General features: G+C 40.0%; 2 protein-coding genes across 2 annotated transcripts in view; one reads left to right on the top strand and one right to left on the bottom strand.

The window, feature by feature from the left end:
* The first annotated feature begins 5,402 nt into the window (after nucleotides 1-5,402).
* Nucleotides 5,403-16,616, top strand: part of LOC121680007 (thymic stromal cotransporter homolog) — a 31,262-nt gene continuing 20,048 nt past the window's right edge. Inside the window, exons 1-2 of the mRNA XM_042059149.1 lie at nucleotides 5,403-6,675; nucleotides 8,691-8,774. Of these exons, the coding sequence (XP_041915083.1) occupies nucleotides 5,691-6,675; nucleotides 8,691-8,774 (1,069 nt within the window). The 5' untranslated portion in view covers nucleotides 5,403-5,690. The remainder of the gene's footprint in view (nucleotides 6,676-8,690; nucleotides 8,775-16,616) is intronic.
* Nucleotides 13,441-14,406, bottom strand: LOC121680013. Its single transcript, XM_042059158.1, has 2 exons — nucleotides 14,029-14,406; nucleotides 13,441-13,811 (listed from the first exon to the last, which is right to left on the bottom strand). Exons 1-2 carry the CDS (start codon nucleotides 14,387-14,389, stop codon nucleotides 13,441-13,443), a joined length of 732 nt encoding a protein of 243 aa, XP_041915092.1. The 5' UTR covers nucleotides 14,390-14,406.

Raw genomic sequence — 16,616 nt, forward strand, 5'->3', positions numbered from 1 at the left:
TTCTTGTATTTGCGTTTGCTTACTCTGTCAACACATTTTTTGAACAACAAGCAGTATCATCATAATTTGCAACAGCTGTGCCATGCAATGATGTCACAACTGAAATCATATATGTTTAATTAACATGATTGACTACTTATAATTTATACGACATGGTGTTAAAACTTCACGATATCCATTCATTCATCTATCACAAATACAGTGATGATACAAGACACTGATCGGTTGATACAGAAGATGTTTGGGTTACACTTTACTTGACAGTGTCGACATAAGAGTGACATGACACAGTCATGAACGTGTCACAAACAAGTCATAAACATTTATGACATAACACTTCTGTTATTAAGTGACATTCGGTTTTTGTCATAACAAGTTAGGGTTAGGATTAGGGTTAGGTTTAGAGTTATGGTTAGGGTTGGGGTTAGGATTAGGGTTAGGTTTCATATGTCATGACAGTGTCATGTGTTCATGACAGTGTCATGTCACTCTTATGACGATACTGTCAAGTGTTACCGATGTTTGATTAAAGCATGTGATACAGTAGAAAACTCCACAGGCCATTGACTGAATCTGTTTTATAAATCAACCACTTTAAGTATAAATACATGATGAAAATATATAACATTTATATAAATATATAACATACAACATTTTTGTTGATTGTGTCCATTATTGGGAATGTCTATATTGAACTTGAGATGTACATTGAGATGTAAGGTTATTTTGATGTGCATAATTTTAACATTTCACAAAACTTGAAATACAAGACAATATATTTTTTATTATGTTTGTAAATATGACCTCATTCATCTGTTGTGCCTCTGGTCATGCACCAATATGTAGTTTGTGTTATGTTAGCCTACACTTCTTTGCTAGTACTAACTTTTAAAAACTCTCTCCCTCTCTTTCACACACACACACTTTTATCCTGCACAGTGTATTATCAAATGTACGCTGTGGCTATAACTTGGTGCCCCATATTGCCTGAGAGTTGTAGTCATGGAGAATGGGCACAATCCCTTAGAGTCAAAGTATACAGTAGATAGCCTTCTTTAGATAGGCCAAATATTATTCCAATATTATTCCAATACAAGTGAAAGATGCTAGGTCAATTTCCAAAGTTAAAGAACCTCAGTACTGATGAAAATGTTGATACGAGAGCTGAATGAAGACCCAGTCAGACCAATGGTAGGAAAAATCAGGAACAGTTTTATTTGCAGTGACACGCATCAAAGGAATGACAGAATGGCTTCACCTAAAGATCCACCAGCTGCTCTAGTGAGAGTATTGGATTCAGAACTTATTTTTTTCTATATTCATAAGTGGTTTATGTCCTGATGCCTCTAAATCAGTTGATAATCTGAAAAGGTGGGGAAGAAAATCTAATATGGAGATCCATAAAAAATGGGATTATCCTTACCTCTTGGCAAAATGATAGTTTAGGGGATGGACAAAATATATTATTTTTGGCTTACTAGCTCTTGTTCTGATTGTCGTGGTGGTTTGCTCTTTGATTTACTGTGGTTGCAATTGTACACCAATCATTTGTAACTATTTTTCACGACTTCAGTTCAAGAAATCAGTTAAATCTAGTCATGTAGGCCTACCTAGCACCTGCTTATTTGGATCTGACTAACTTTGATGAAACAATTGTATAATCATATATATTTTGTGCATTTCCCAGTGGCAGTATTTGATGAATGTTCCAGCCATAAAGGCTGAAAAAGGGGGACTGAGAGAAAGTGGAATAGAGCATTATGTCCAATATTCCAATATGTGGTTTAATGTTCTGCATTTCTCACTATCACACTAAAAGTATGATTCTACGCAGGGGCGATTCTAGATCTAGAGCTTTGCTGGGGCACAGGCCCCCAACTCCCAATAGCCTACATTAAAAAAAATGTGCGCGCAATATGAAATAAATGGCTAACCCTAGGCTACAAGCTTCAAAATCATTATTTTCACTGTCATACTATAGGACCAGCACTCTCCCTCAATTGTTGTAGCAGCCACTATCCAGCAACATTCAAACACATAGGCATAAGTAGGCCTAAACTCACTGCATGAATTTAATAGGCTTTCCTATTAACACAAGGGAAGCTTATTTTTTGTCAAAATTGAGATATACTTCCCTCCCAGGCAAGGGTCCTATAGTCATCCTGGCAATACTGCAGTTCTTTGTAGCTTAAATAGCCTACTAAAGCCTTCATACTGACTTTTGGTGATAATTTCCAAATGTAGCCTATAATAATCTGCACAGAATCAGTCTGATTCTGTGCAGATTATTATAGGCTACATTTGCAAATGCAGCAAACTTATTTAAGTTTGCCATTAAACCATAGATCAAATCACAGCACTGGCTACCAACATAAATGTTAATGTTACCGTTAATGTAGGCAATTATCATACCTCCCTCATCCTCCTCATCTCTCCTCACTGTTCCTCTCCCTCTGCCTCTGTTCAGGAAGAATTTTCTAATGTCCATCTCTGAATAGTTTATCAGAAGGCTATGTTTAGTTTTACAGTAGGACAGCTTCACAAACAGTATACGCTACTTTTACAGGACTCTCTCTACAGTATACGTAAATCATTATTAATTCTCCGCATGTGTGCATGCAGCCTACGCATGGCGAGTGTGTGTGTGAGGGAGAGAGCACACGCTGGTAAACTGTTGCTAAATTTAGGCTACAATGAAGCTAAGCATTGAAAAACAGATGCTGATTATGTGGGCAACATTCTCTAACAGCGATCAACTTGTCATTTTTTCTGTCAAACAAGCTGTGAATTTGTTGTAACATTAAAACAGGGGACGACTTACTCTGCGCTCAAAGTGATGTGATGAGCTCCAGCGGTTTTCACAATAAAACGAAACACTCGGAAGAATCATGTGAACGATTTCCATTGGTTGTTGCGTTCAATCTTACCCAGCTACAGAGGTGCTATTTCCTGATTGGCTATTATGGCCCCTTTCTTTTTTTCCTTTTTTATTTGTATTGGCTGGTAAGTGACAGGCTCGAGTCATGACTAAAGCAGGCACGGAGATGCGTTCATGAATGCCGTTTCCAGCGAGAGCAGCGCTAGAATTTTACTGGGGCACTGGAGACTTTTACTAAGGCACGTGCCCCAGTGAATAAGGTCTAGTGACGCCCCTGATTCTACGTAATGACTCTGTATGATACTGTCACTGTGTATATCTGTGTGTGACAATGACCGTCACACGGGAATGTTATGACTTTGCAGTGTTTCACTGTTCTGCATGGCTGGATCAGTAGCTATCTGCTCCGGATTGCCAGGTTGCCACGAATCAGAGTCTGATTCAGTATAGTCCATGTGGGATGACCAACGCCATCTCCCATCAGCCTGGAAGGATACTTGAACCCTAATTACTTCCTTGTCTAGTTAGAGCAGCCAATGGATCTTTAGGTGACGTCAGGCTGTCTTTCCCTTAATGCATCATTGTAAATAAGACTGTTCCTGATATTTCCATTGGTCTGACTGGGTATTCATTCATCTGTGGTATCAAAATTACCATCACTAGACAAGAAAATACCAGTAGTTAGGGTTTAAGTATCCTTACAGGTTGACGGGAGATGGCATTGGTCATCACAACTTACGTGGACCACATTGACTTAGACTTTGATTAGTGCCAACCTGGTAATCCTATCATGAACGTGTTCAGGCACAACACTGACTGCCTCAATAGGCTATTGGCCTACGCAATAGTGGCCAGCAGGGGCGTCACCTAGAACTGCACTGCACTGTGGGGCACAAGTTTAAAGTATTTTAAGGTTTAAAATGCATCAATCTGGTGCAGATTGGGGGGGGGGGAATAGTTTTATTTTTACCAGAATTTTAACCATGCACATACAGGTGGAATAGTTATGATGATACTGCAATAAGTTCACAACAACAAAGCATATTTGCTGAGTCTCACAGTTCAGAAATAGTTGTTTAAAGATTAAATGGGAAACGGATTCGGAGGCAAAGACTAAAATTTAAATCAGCTACAATTTGTAAGGTTATAGGGTAGGCCTATCACCAATATCAAGTTAATGTCAGATACATGGCTACATATATTCTTAAAATGATTCTGGTCTACAATTAAATATCTATCAAAGCAAATTGTGGTGGATCAATCATATTGCCCTCTTAATTAAATCGTAAATATTCTGTGGTCTCAGTTCACTGTTGAATGGGTAGGCCTGGGTTCAAATTGGCGCTACTGTAGGTGCTTCAAATTGGCGCTTTTAACAATCGCCTATCAGAATATGTAGCCTATAAGAGTCGGTCCAGGGCAATTCCGCGCAAAACTGTCACACCCATAACGCCAACACAATGCCATCGTAGGCCTATTTAGTTGACGTTATGGACGTGACAGTTTTGCGTGGTAATTGCCCTGATCTTTATATAAAGCTCTGTTATCGCTGTCTAGCTTTCTCCCCTTTGAACAATCCATGATTTGAAAATAACTACTAATCGCTAAATTACATATCCATCCGATTGTTTCTCGTCACGTCTCCTCTCCTCGCTCGTTTTCCCTGTCAGGCTATCAGTGAGTCTCTTTACCATAGTAACTTTACTCACTGACTTGACTTTGTCAGAATGCACAGATTTCACTGGCTGCGTAGCACCAAGCGAGATGATGGTTCCTGAAGCTGTTATCCTAACCTACAAAACATTTAGCGCAGCTTTAAAATCTTCCGTGAAAATCTAAAATATTATGGCCTGGGTCCGGATAGGATCACGTCAGGGTCCGGACTCGGACCGCGGTCCGTCATTTGGTGACCTCTGTTTTAGAGTGTGATCTGGACTTGGCTGTTTTGAGAAGGTGCGCTGTGGGCACCTCAGGCGTCCGGCGGGCTACCTTGTGCCCGCGGCCACCGTGATGGAGACCTGGTCTAGAGTCTAGTGACCTTTAGTGCCTTTTGGAATTCAAGCCCGACGCATTTTTTTTTAAGGTCTCTTCTGTGGTCATGATAAGGTGGACTGCGCCACGCGGTATCGGATACTTTAAAATTGCATTCAGAACATGTTTGATGATGGTGGATTGGTTATTGTCCAATGTTAATAACAATACAAGTCGAATGGTTCCTAGAGTGTTGATGAGTGTACATATTGTGAATGTGGATAATACAGTGTGATTTTTAAATGTTAAAAGTTGCAATTGGTGAATAAACTGGCTTGATAGGTAGATAAATAAGAGCTGGATAAACTCTATTTCTGAAATTTCAAAGGTGGGTAAACTGCGTTTACTTGCGTTTAGCCTCCACTACATTCCCTACTTGATGCCCGGAGAAAAGAGGACACCTGTCACTCTACGAGTGTTAGCCTATGTATAGGCTAGAGTGCTTCAGCCACGTTGCAGTCCTTTCATTTTAAACCAACTTCCCCATGCCTGGATGACGCCATCAACACACTCTGGCTGTCTGGTTCTGGTCTCACGCTCTTCTCTTTTCAGACACGGAAACATAATGCCGTAGACCAAAGGGTGTGCAAATTGTATTCGGATAGCTAGGACTTGATGACTTGAAGCTCTATGCTACACCTGGCAGAAGTTGTCGCCAGAATAATTACACCAGAAGAAAAACAATGTCGGATAGGAAGGTTTAAAGGGACGGTTGCTGGAAGTTAACAAAGCTCTCGTGAATAGAATTCCGTTTTTTTGTTTGGGTTTATATCTGGTGAAGATGGCAGTCTTAAATTATAATGTCAGGATGTACATTGAACCTGTTGTGTTGTGCGCACAGGTGGCCAGTTCATTTTACGACACCGGTCTGCAGTCGGTTGTCAAAGAACGATACGAAAATAATCCGAATTTCACCGACACTGGCAGTCAACAGAAGGCTATTTCAAACTTCTACATGATTTACACTATGGTGGGAAAATTCGTTCCAATTATACCTGCTATTATTTTAGCCAAATGTGGAGACAGGGGGTACAGAAAGTTACCCATAGTTGTTCCTTTGATCGGTTACTTCATCGCCAGGATGTTTCTTGTTTTCGTAATCGTGTTCAACTGGCCTCTTGAAGTTATGTATGGGGGAGCGGTGGTTCACGGCTTGTGTGGCGGTTTCTCCTCGTACTGGGCTGGTGTGATGGCTCTGGTATCCCTAAGCACGTCTGAGGAGGAAAGGTCCCCGCGCATAATGCGAATGGAGCTAGTCTATGGTTTAGCGGGGCTCGTCGGGAGTCTGGCGTCCGGTCATCTTTTCCAGCTGTACACGGTCAAGCTAAAAAGTGGTGTCATTTTGGTTGGACTAAGTGTGGCGCTTTATGTCTTCTGCCTTTTATATTCAACATTCGTGCTTCAGATTGCTTGCTCAGGTGGAACCAGCCAGCGCCGTGAAAGTGTAGGCATATTGGAACGAAGTTATAGAAACACCACTAACATTGCGCTCCTGTTTGCTGGAGCGATCTTATATGACGTTGCGGTCGGGGGAGGCATGGAAATCTTGGTGTCGTATGTAATGAAAGAGCCGCTTAACTGGGACGCAAAGCAGATAGGGTACGGCAACGCTGCAGGATTTGTGATCTTCATTACAAGTTTTTTGGGAGTGAAATTGTTTTCCAGATGCTTTAGCGATGCGTCCTTGATTATGATCGGGATGGTGTCGTTCTGTTCCGGGATTTACTTCATGGCCTTCGTGACCTCGACGTATATGTTCTATTTGGGTAAGTTTCACGGACATACCCTTAACAAAAAAAAGTGTATGAAGTGTACTGTTTGTACGACTACTTAAGTCGTTATGTTTTGGAATCAAGTATTCATCCAATATTTGGATGAGTATTTTAAAGAAAACATTTTCTTTATTCAAAAGTTATTCAGGTAAGTGTTGTGCATTTTTGTATGTGTAGCCCACTGGCAGTGTTTATGAACTTCGAAAGAATACTTTGAAGGACAGTTAAAAGAATGCTTAAAGTATAAAAAATAACAATACCTGAATGGAAACCTAGTAGTAGGTCATTATTTCAAAAGTAGGATGTGAAGTCCAAGAAAACCTACAAGTACTTGCAGTAGGCCTATAAAAACCATTGCACCTATAGTTTACTGAGGAATTTATTCATGAACATGAAAGGTGGGCTAGAAGTAGGCCTATGTTGGCAATGGGTGGTGACTCCGGAGGCAGAGGAGTGGCCCATGATCTGTTAGGTTGTAGGTTCGAGTCCAGTTCCTCCATTAGTCTCAATTATTAAACTATTTATTGAGATGACTAGTTGAGCAAAATATCTGGTTGGCCTGTTAGAGTTTGAGAGTTTGGAGAGGATTGGATAAGGTGATGTCAAATTAAAAGGTCAGGTTGTACATTCAAATGCTTTTATCTATTTATCACAACTGTGTCAAATTAAAACAATACCCACCTAGGCTAGTAGCATTCATGCAGTAGGCCCTAAGTGTTGTTATCCTCAATACTTCATCAATAAGTATCAATACTTTATAATATTTACAATTAAAAGTGTATGAGTAAACCTGATAGCAGTTATAACTGCTGGGCATGTTTTATCCCATTTCTCAAGATGGTTAGCATATCATGAATTTAACTTATATCATATTGTGTCAACACACCAGCTGGGAGCTGGAAGCAGTCGGCAGATGGAACCAGAACTGCATGAACAACACAAGATCAGGGCTTGATAGATAACAATTTAGCTGTTATCTTCAGTACAGACCCACATAGGGAAGTGAAACAAACAACCCCTATTAGTTGATACTGTGTGAACAGTGTTTATGAGCTAGAGCTGTAAATGTGCAAGGAGGAACCTCAGGGGGGGGTGAAGCTGGTGGGTGCACTGCTAAAATGTATCTTAGAATCAATCTGACAGTGGCATGGCTCACACTGCTGGAATGGAATCGCTATGTAAGTGCATGTTGTGTGTGATGTTTGTATGCTACTGAGACCTTGAATTTCCCCTTGGGGATCAATAAAGTATCTATCTATCTGCTACATAATCATGGTCCAACACAGTACCCCACCTTCAGGCCAGTACGTCAGATTTGTGCTGACACCTTGTATAGGCCTATATTGCCCTAGTCGCTCACTTTTACACAAAACTGTTACATTGTAATGAGCACCCTCTTTATTTTAGTAGTCTCACATGCTTAGTTTCAACCAGGTAGCATAACAGGTCAGCTAAGCTGACGCATGGGTGACTGGTGGGAAAAACTGTGGCCCAATGGTGTTCTTGTACTTTTCCTGGGTTAGCGGGCTATTGCTTATGTTGAACCCAGCCTAAAGCTTCATGCTCAGTTTAGGATTTATCTTTCAAACAGCCAGCCTTTGAGCAAGGTTGCTACCCACACCCTCTCAGTAATCTTCTGGTCTGGTAGCCTACAAGAGTAACGAAATACACTGTTATTTAGTATTGAAGAAAATATTATGTGTGAATTTGAGCATGTATTCAGAGTTAAGCCAGAGGTATATAACATAGGGGTTAGTTATGCTGTTTGAAGGTAGAAGAGAGGGAGAGGTGTAGCTTCAGAGGAAGGAAGGGTTTTGTATCATGAATGCACTTTTTGATAAAATTATGATAAAAATGACTGGAATCATGAGTGTTGTGTTTCATATAGATACATTTCAGAAGAGGATAATTGTGGGTAAACAAAGCTGACAAATAAATAGTTTTTCATGAAACCCTTGTCTCCCTGTCTGTCTTTCTCTGTCTCCCTGTCTGTCTTTCTCCCACCCCAGCACGGTGCCTCACGTTGTTTGCACTGATTCCCATGCCAACGATACGCTCTCTACTATCTAAGCAGGTGGAAGGGTCCTCGTATGGTAAGGCCTGATACAACACAACTCTCTTCCCAAATACACAAGCACACACATCACTAAAACGTGATTATCTAAGCAGGTGGAAGGGTCCTCGTATGGTAAGGCCTGATACAACACAACTCTCTTCTCAAATACACAAGCACACACATCACTAAAACGTGATTCACACAACATTCTAAAACGGTTACTGCATATATCTGCCAAGATTTCGTAAAAATAAAGGCACAGCAACAAGAAATGTAACGATTTAAAAACATTGACAACTGAGTGTTACAGTAGCAATAAAGTCATATATAGGCATGATTCGTTGAGTGTATTCTAAATATAGCCCACTCCTACTCACACACTGAGAACAATGTCCAACCAGATAACAGGTTCTTCTGGTTCTGATCAGAACCAGATCAGAGCCGGTTTACTGCAGGTGGAAAAAGGCAGTTAAGAGAAGCAGCAATTACAGTACCATTAGGAGAATTTTACAAAAAGTGTATTGGATTAGAATCACAGACCACATATTTTAGTCCCTCATAAACAAATGTTTGTTCATATGTGGTCAAAATTAATCCAAGACAACTGGTGTGAGACTGCAGCTTTATTCACGACGCCGGGAGCATGTTACCCACATGAAATGTCAAAGTAATAAGCCCACACATCTGTGGGTGAAGCCAACTCTTATACCTTACCCCACACCCATGAAAAATCACAAGTTGTCACCCTCCATTAATCACTTAACCATCTGGTATTTTAACAGAGATAAGAAATGTTTACAACCCCACTTAACCATCTGGTGTTTTGACAAAGATAAGAAATGTTTATGACCCCCCATCCTGAGGGTTACCCACAATTCGCTGACACAAGGGTTAATTTAACTAAACATTCTAACATAGGAGTTTCCGAAAACACAAGGGTCAGAGTAAGGAGATGACAATTAGATTTCACTACATGTATGTAAGGTACAGTATACTAAACATTCAATGAGAGACATATAAAATTTATCCCACACATAGACAAAAGCAAACAGCACTGGCTACTGTTTGTATTATGGATTTAGCAAAGAAGAACTGAAACCACCATGTTGTTTGTAGGAAGGGAAGGGGCTAAGAAGAGGAAAAGTGATGACTGCGGTGCTTGCAGAGCTACTTTTGTTATTTCTAAATACTTTAGCCTTCCTTCGCACAGAGGTGGAAAGTAACGAAATACATTTACTCACGTTACTGTATTGAGTAGTTTTTCTGTGTATTTTGTATTTTTGAAGTAGTTTATAAAATCGGTATTTTAAATTTTACTTGATTACATTTTGAGTGAAGTATTGCACTTCGCTACATCAAAAATCCCGTTACTTGAGTAAAAAAAAGACTAACTAAAACGGAAAGGGAGAGAAAAAAATCGGAAAGGGAGAGAAAAAAATCGCGCCCTAAACCACTAGCCTAGTGATAATGATCAGCATACATGTAGCCTACAACAGGACATGAATCAAGCTGGCGCCATGCAGTCTTTCTGAAAGTGATGGAGACTGGATCACGAAATGCATCAGATTAGCCTAACTTATGAAAGTGTATTTTCCGCTATTCCAATCGGTTGTCTCAGTTCGTTTTAGCACTAATGATTGCGGAGATATTTAAGCAAACACCATGGAATTTCGTGTTTTGACGTTTGTGCTCACCTTTCTATGGAAAGAAGTTTATTAGCAATTGTTTCCCCTCATTTTGATGTCTCTCTTTTTCCCCGTTTTGGCCTTTGTTTTTAGTAACCTGACTTGGCTTTCTTGGAGAAAGACATTGCACCAGCAGCAAAACAATTAGCGGTCCACTACTAGCGATGCTCAACTAAATAAACAAAAGATAGACTACCTTATGAATCGTGCAGGCGGACTAAACCATTTAGCTCTTTAGCAAGGGAGAGTGAGAGTGACCTTACACAGTTTTCACTATGTTTTGTATACAAAATCCAGTCAGTCAAACTTTAAATTTCGTCTGACATTCATTTTGAATTTGGAAGTTAAAATATTCAGGTAAAATAAATATATGGTGGAAATAAGTATTGAACGCTTATTTTTTCCCCCCAGTAATTAGCCTAAACTTCCAGTGAGTCTATTCGAAATTTTCACCAGACATTATATTAACACACATATAAAAAATCCAAACATAAGAGTTTTGTGTATTAAAGTGGAATGACACAGGAAAAAAGTATTGAACGTGCCTACTGACATTTCTTCAATACTTTGTGGAAAAGCCTTTGTTTGTAAAGACAGCTTCAAGACATTTCCTGTATGACAAAACTTATTGGTCGCAGTATCAGGTCTGATTTTGGCCCATTGTTCTAAACAGATTCCAGGGGTCCCTCTTGTGAATCCTGATCTTTAGTTACTTCCAGAACTATTTAATTGAATTGGCTGCCTTCAAGTCTTTCTGGAGCTTTCTCCGAGTGGTCCTTGGCTCTTGGAATTGACTATCCTTCTGACTCCCTGGTCAGAAATATTACGAGGAGATCTTGTGCATGGCCGGTTGATGATGCAGTGATGTTTCTTCCACTTGCAGATAATGGCTCCCATGCTGCTTACTGGAAGATTCTGATGTTTTGAAATGCATCTGTAACCAGTTTCATTGATATGTTTTGCAACAATAAGGTTGCAAAGGTCTTGGGAGAGCTTTTTGCTTTTATCCATCATGAAATGTTTCTTGTGTGACACCTTGGTAATGAAAAACCTTTTTATAGCCCATCAATATGTAAGCTACTAACCAAGCTTATATTAATTTGCACAGATAGAAAGTAAAACTACTCTCTATACAGATTCCAGCTCGTTCCTTCCCTTTCCTTGCCTTAGTGCTTTTTCTTAGCGTGTTTAATACTTCTCCCCTGTGTTATTCCACTTCATTACATGACTCTACTTATGGAGTTGTTTGGATTTTTTATGTGTGGATTACCTGAGTTATTACTAATGCCTGGTGAAAATGTTGTGCCCCCTGTATTCCACTTTTCACGGGCCCTCTCCTCCATTGGGGCCCTATACTTCCCACTTTCCCCCCCAGTACGACGCCCTTTAATCTGTTGAACCTTCTGCTCGTTTCCAAATATAAAAAAACTCTCTGCAACTCAATATTGGCCTGCCTGCCTCAGCTGCCTGTGAGGGGCTTTTCAGTTGTGCTGGATTACCGTTCACTGCAAAGCGACCCAAGGATGAGTGCAACTAACTTTGAAAATCAACTACTGCTCAAACTTAAAGGAGAACTCCGGTGATTTTTCATATAGATCTCCATTTCTCAACGTCCTTTTTCAGGCAAGTACCTCCACTCGGCGGCCATATTGCAACACTTTTTGAGCACTTATCGTGCATCTATTTCAGCAGAAATGCGTGTGCGTAAGGCTTCACGACACCAATCTTGCTCCAGCAGCGAGATCACAACAGATGATTGGCACGATGTCTTCACAGCACACCACATGATTGGCTCAATGTATTTTACAACACACCACATGATTCGCTCAATGTATTCACATGTCGACGTTTTGCCGCGGAAGGGTTGTGATATGTGTAGACATATGATGTGTAGACAACTGCCATATTGGCGTTACAAACTAACCCCATGCATTACTATGGAGGATTTTTTTTTGAGTGCTGTATCTCCTCATTAGAAAGTCTTTGGTAAAACTGGTTGTTATGGTAGCCCCCGCCCCCCCCCCCCCCCCCCCCCAAAAAAAAAAGTAACTAAGTAACTTTTACTTAAAGTACATTTTAAATTAACTACTTTTTACTTTTACTTGAGTACATTTTCAGATCGGTATTTTAACTAGTACTTGAGCAGTGGTGGACGAAGTACACTAACTATGTACTTAAGTGAAAGTATAGATACCTTGTGTCAAATATTACTCAAGTAAAAGTGGAAGTATGCTCTTGGAATTTCTACTTGAGTAGAAGTATAAAAGTATTTGCCTTAATATATACTTAAGTATTAAAAGTACCTCAATGAATTATGGTTCTAATGGCTTTTTATAATTTTAAAGGTTAAAGGTTATTGCCATTAGGTAAGACCAAGTGGTTATGAAATAACAGCACTAGAGAACAATTATTTAATTTTACATTTATTTGTAACTTAGTTGCACATTTAATTACAAAAATGTTGCATAAAACATAAGCCCCTTTCCTATATCACATCTGTATGTCTGAAATGTGTTACCCTTAAACTTCTAAATACCATTACAGGAGCTAGTTCCACGAAATCAGAGAATGTGGTGTTATACTACTTGGTGCTGAAGACTAGTGATAGTAATGATATTCCCTACACCACCCTAGGTACAAAAACAGACAAAAGTCAAAATAAAACCTTTGATCAAACGTGAAAAAAAATGTCATTATAGGAACTAGTTTTTGCATAAATTCCACAAACTTACAGAGCATATCAGTCTGCACAGAAGACTGTAAAAAGTATGTATAGTGATACTCTGGTACAAACATAGGAAGTCAAAACAAAATACTCTGCCAGATATCAGAAGTGGGAATAAAAACTACCATTACATGAACCAGTGAAGCATTATGTTATACCAATTTGTTTAGAAGATTATAGAGTAGGATACTCTGGTACACAACAACAAAGTCACAACAAACCAGTTAACCTGACCTACCCTGAATCACAAAAGGCATGCTAAAACAGCGAGCCTAAAATGGCAGAGCTGTTCATTATTTACTAAAGCTGAAATATTTCTTATTTCGCTTCAGGAGGAGCTGGTTCTCAAAATTTTTTGCATCCAGCCTTGCCCGCCGTGGACTAAAAATCAGCCCAGCTGTGCTAAATAGGCGCTCACAAGCGGCTGAAGCTGGTAAAGTGGTGTTAAGTTTAAGAGATAACTTACACACTACAGGGTACGACTTCAATATATCCTTGTGGTCTACCTTTGAGGCAAGGTAGCCTTCTAATTGTTTAATATTTTCCTGACCATCAGATGTCTTCATGCTTGCAAAGAAGTCCTCATCATCTGATGCACTGGAGCCATTAGCTGGCGATTGATGTGAAGGGTCTTCCTCCAGATGGTCCTTAATGTAGTCCAGGCCTGAAATGGACATTTAAATAAATGCTAAAAATCAAGTCACTGTAATCATGCATTCCTCCATGTTAAATCAGAATGACAGAATTTTGAAGGTGCTAGAAATGTAATGTATACCCATTTGAGCTTGTAAACTTTTTAAAGTGTTTTGGTTATTTTGTTTCTGTGAATCTAACTTTAAATACTTTTCTGACACAAAACTGGATCACTAATGTAGTCTTACCTAGTTTTATGACGTTTTCTTCAGAGGTCCACGATGTTTTAAACTTTGGGACAAGGATAGCAGCAGCAATAAATTCTGGTTCCAGAAGCATGTCTTCAAAGCGTCGCTGCAGGCCCTCTTGGACAGCATCCACCAATGGTTTGCAATATCTGCAACTAGTGCGGATTTTGTGAAGCTTAGTGATGAGGAGCGTCAAAGTAGGTAGGAGCCATCCCATCTGAACGTCTGCTTCGGATTGCAGAATGTTGAGGGCCTTGGCGAGTGGTCCCATGGTTTTGGCATACTCCTCCAAAAAGGCGATCTCGACTGGACTCAGCCTAGCAGATTCATACAACAGCAATTTATCAATTAATGTGGTCATACGGTTAATTCTGCATGTGTGTGTGAGTGGGGGGAGGGGAGATTTACAAAGTGACATTTATAGGCCTCTGGAATAGGGCTCGGTGATAAAACAATAACTTATCGTACCGTGATATTGATCAGCTGTCTAAAGCAATACATGAATTTAAAAACTCCAAAAACAATACTTACATGGGCAACTTGAGTGAAGTGAATACAGTTCTTAGAGCTCCTTCTCCCTGATCTTTAACAATTCGTAGGATTCTCTCGACAGCAAGAAACAAAGAATTCCACCTTGGTGCGTTGGGACGGATAAGCTGAATTTTGCACACATTCTCTATAAGCTCTGCAGCAGTAGAAGATCTCCCACATTTGTTCCATAGTCCATAGCATTTTGAAAAAGCTGATCTAGACAACCTTTTGAACGCATCGTTTGAGTTTGCTTTGGCCGCATCCACTGTGGAGACAAGATTCAATAAGTGACAGGCGCATCGATGATGCTTAGGGAGTTGGAATTGCAAACCATCATCTTCATTTAAGATAGATGTGACTTCAACAAAATCCACTTCAACCCCATCACACTCCTGGTCCTCATCACCCATCTCATCACCATCTTCAGACTCATCTGAAGGAGAATTGTTGTTTTCATCTTGTTCTCCGTACATTCGGAATGCCTTTAAGAAATTGGACCCGTTGTCCGTAGTAGTTCGGGTTATCTTGTTCTGTATGCCAAATTCTGAGTGTATCTCATTTAACGAATTAGCCAAGACGTCAAAAGTGTGTGCACCTTTGAGCTGCTTGCATGCTAGCGCCACTGAACACCTCTCTAGGCTATTGGGATCAACCCAGTGGGCAGTAACTCCAAGAAAACCCCTCCGCCTTGCACTCCAACAATCTGTTGTCGTAGCAATAAAATCAACCTTGTCCATAGCTTCTTTGATGTTCCTCTTCATCACAATTGCAGCCTCATCTATCTTGCGTCGCAAGGTGGTCCTGGACATCAGAGAGGCATTGGGCTGAAGATCTTGCAAGAGATCTTGAAATGATGGCTGCTCTACCACACTAAAGGGCTGGAGACTCTGAATTACAAAATTCAAAACAGCATGATCCACATTTCTTTGAGAAACTCCCTTTGTCTCACCTAACTTTAACTGTTTTAAAGTTGAAGGAGCGTCTTGGTTCTTTGCTTTTCTTTTGCGTGGGGCAGTCAAAGCGTCATACCTATCCACAACACTTGCATGCTTTCTCTGAAAAAAAAACATAAAAAATCCAACCATTAACAACATGTCCACATACAGTAGGCTACTCCCACTAATAAATAAAATACAAATTTTTGCATTTCCTAGATCTAGGCTACACTGTATGTTTATATATATGTATATTAATCAATTGTGATCTTTAAAAGGTGAACTCGAAATTAGGGGATTTCTTTTAATAGCCTAGCAACTTCCAACAGCCAATTCCTTATGCGCCATTACCATGCATTTAAAGCAAGTCAAAATGCATTCAACTTGCCTCATTATCCCGCTTATGGCTAACTGTTACTTGCCAAAACGAAAACAAAACATAAACTTCACCCAATTTGTCTTCAAAAGCCAATTGGGCTACCATTTTTAACCGTTTTCTGCTGAGAAATGAAGGCAGGCTACTTCGCCAAAGACAACGAACTTAAACATTCTTTTGAACGAAAAAGGCCACTTTGCTTGACAGCAGTCCAAGAATTGACCACGGAACGCTAGGAAGGGCCAGCTATGCTAGCGTAGCTGCTCAACTAATTTAGCCAAACACACAATGCAGACAATGTAGGTTAAATTTAAAATAATTCGGTTGCTAGTCATCAAACCTACCAGAATGAAAATCACTTACCTCGACGTGTTTCTTTAAATTCGAGGGAGAATTCTTGAACGAGGATATAATATTGTTCTTCGGCAGGCAGAGAAGACACTTGAAGTAAAACGAATCCTTCTTCCTTTCCACCACTTCAAAAAGTTCGCCTAAATAAGGCCACGGGTGTTCAGGCAAGTCAGTGTCGGACGTTTCTTCCAACAGTTTTGTCATTATTATGACCGCCGCGCAGCGAAGCGGCGGTCATATAGGTTTAGTCAGAATTTTTTTTTTTTTTTCTTTTTCGCATGCCCAAATTTCCGTCAATGATTCCCGGGACACTGAAAGACCGGGGTACACGAAACTTGGTGGACATGTAACCCCACATGGATAGCATGGAACCATCGTTTTTCGTTTTGATCTGT

This window comes from Alosa sapidissima, chromosome 13 (genome assembly GCF_018492685.1).
Source record: "Alosa sapidissima isolate fAloSap1 chromosome 13, fAloSap1.pri, whole genome shotgun sequence".
Classification (NCBI taxonomy): domain Eukaryota; kingdom Metazoa; phylum Chordata; class Actinopteri; order Clupeiformes; family Clupeidae; genus Alosa; species Alosa sapidissima.

What these genes read in the sequence shown, in the direction of transcription:
- LOC121680013 (XM_042059158.1), bottom strand. Translation starts at nt 14,389, where the DNA reads ATGACCACATTAATTGATAAATTGCTGTTGTATGAATCTGCTAGGCTG. An exon ending in AGAAAACGTCATAAAACTAG is followed by an intron (nt 13,812 to 14,028) that starts GTAAGACTACAT and finishes TGTCCATTTCAG; the next exon opens with GCCTGGACTACATTAAGGAC.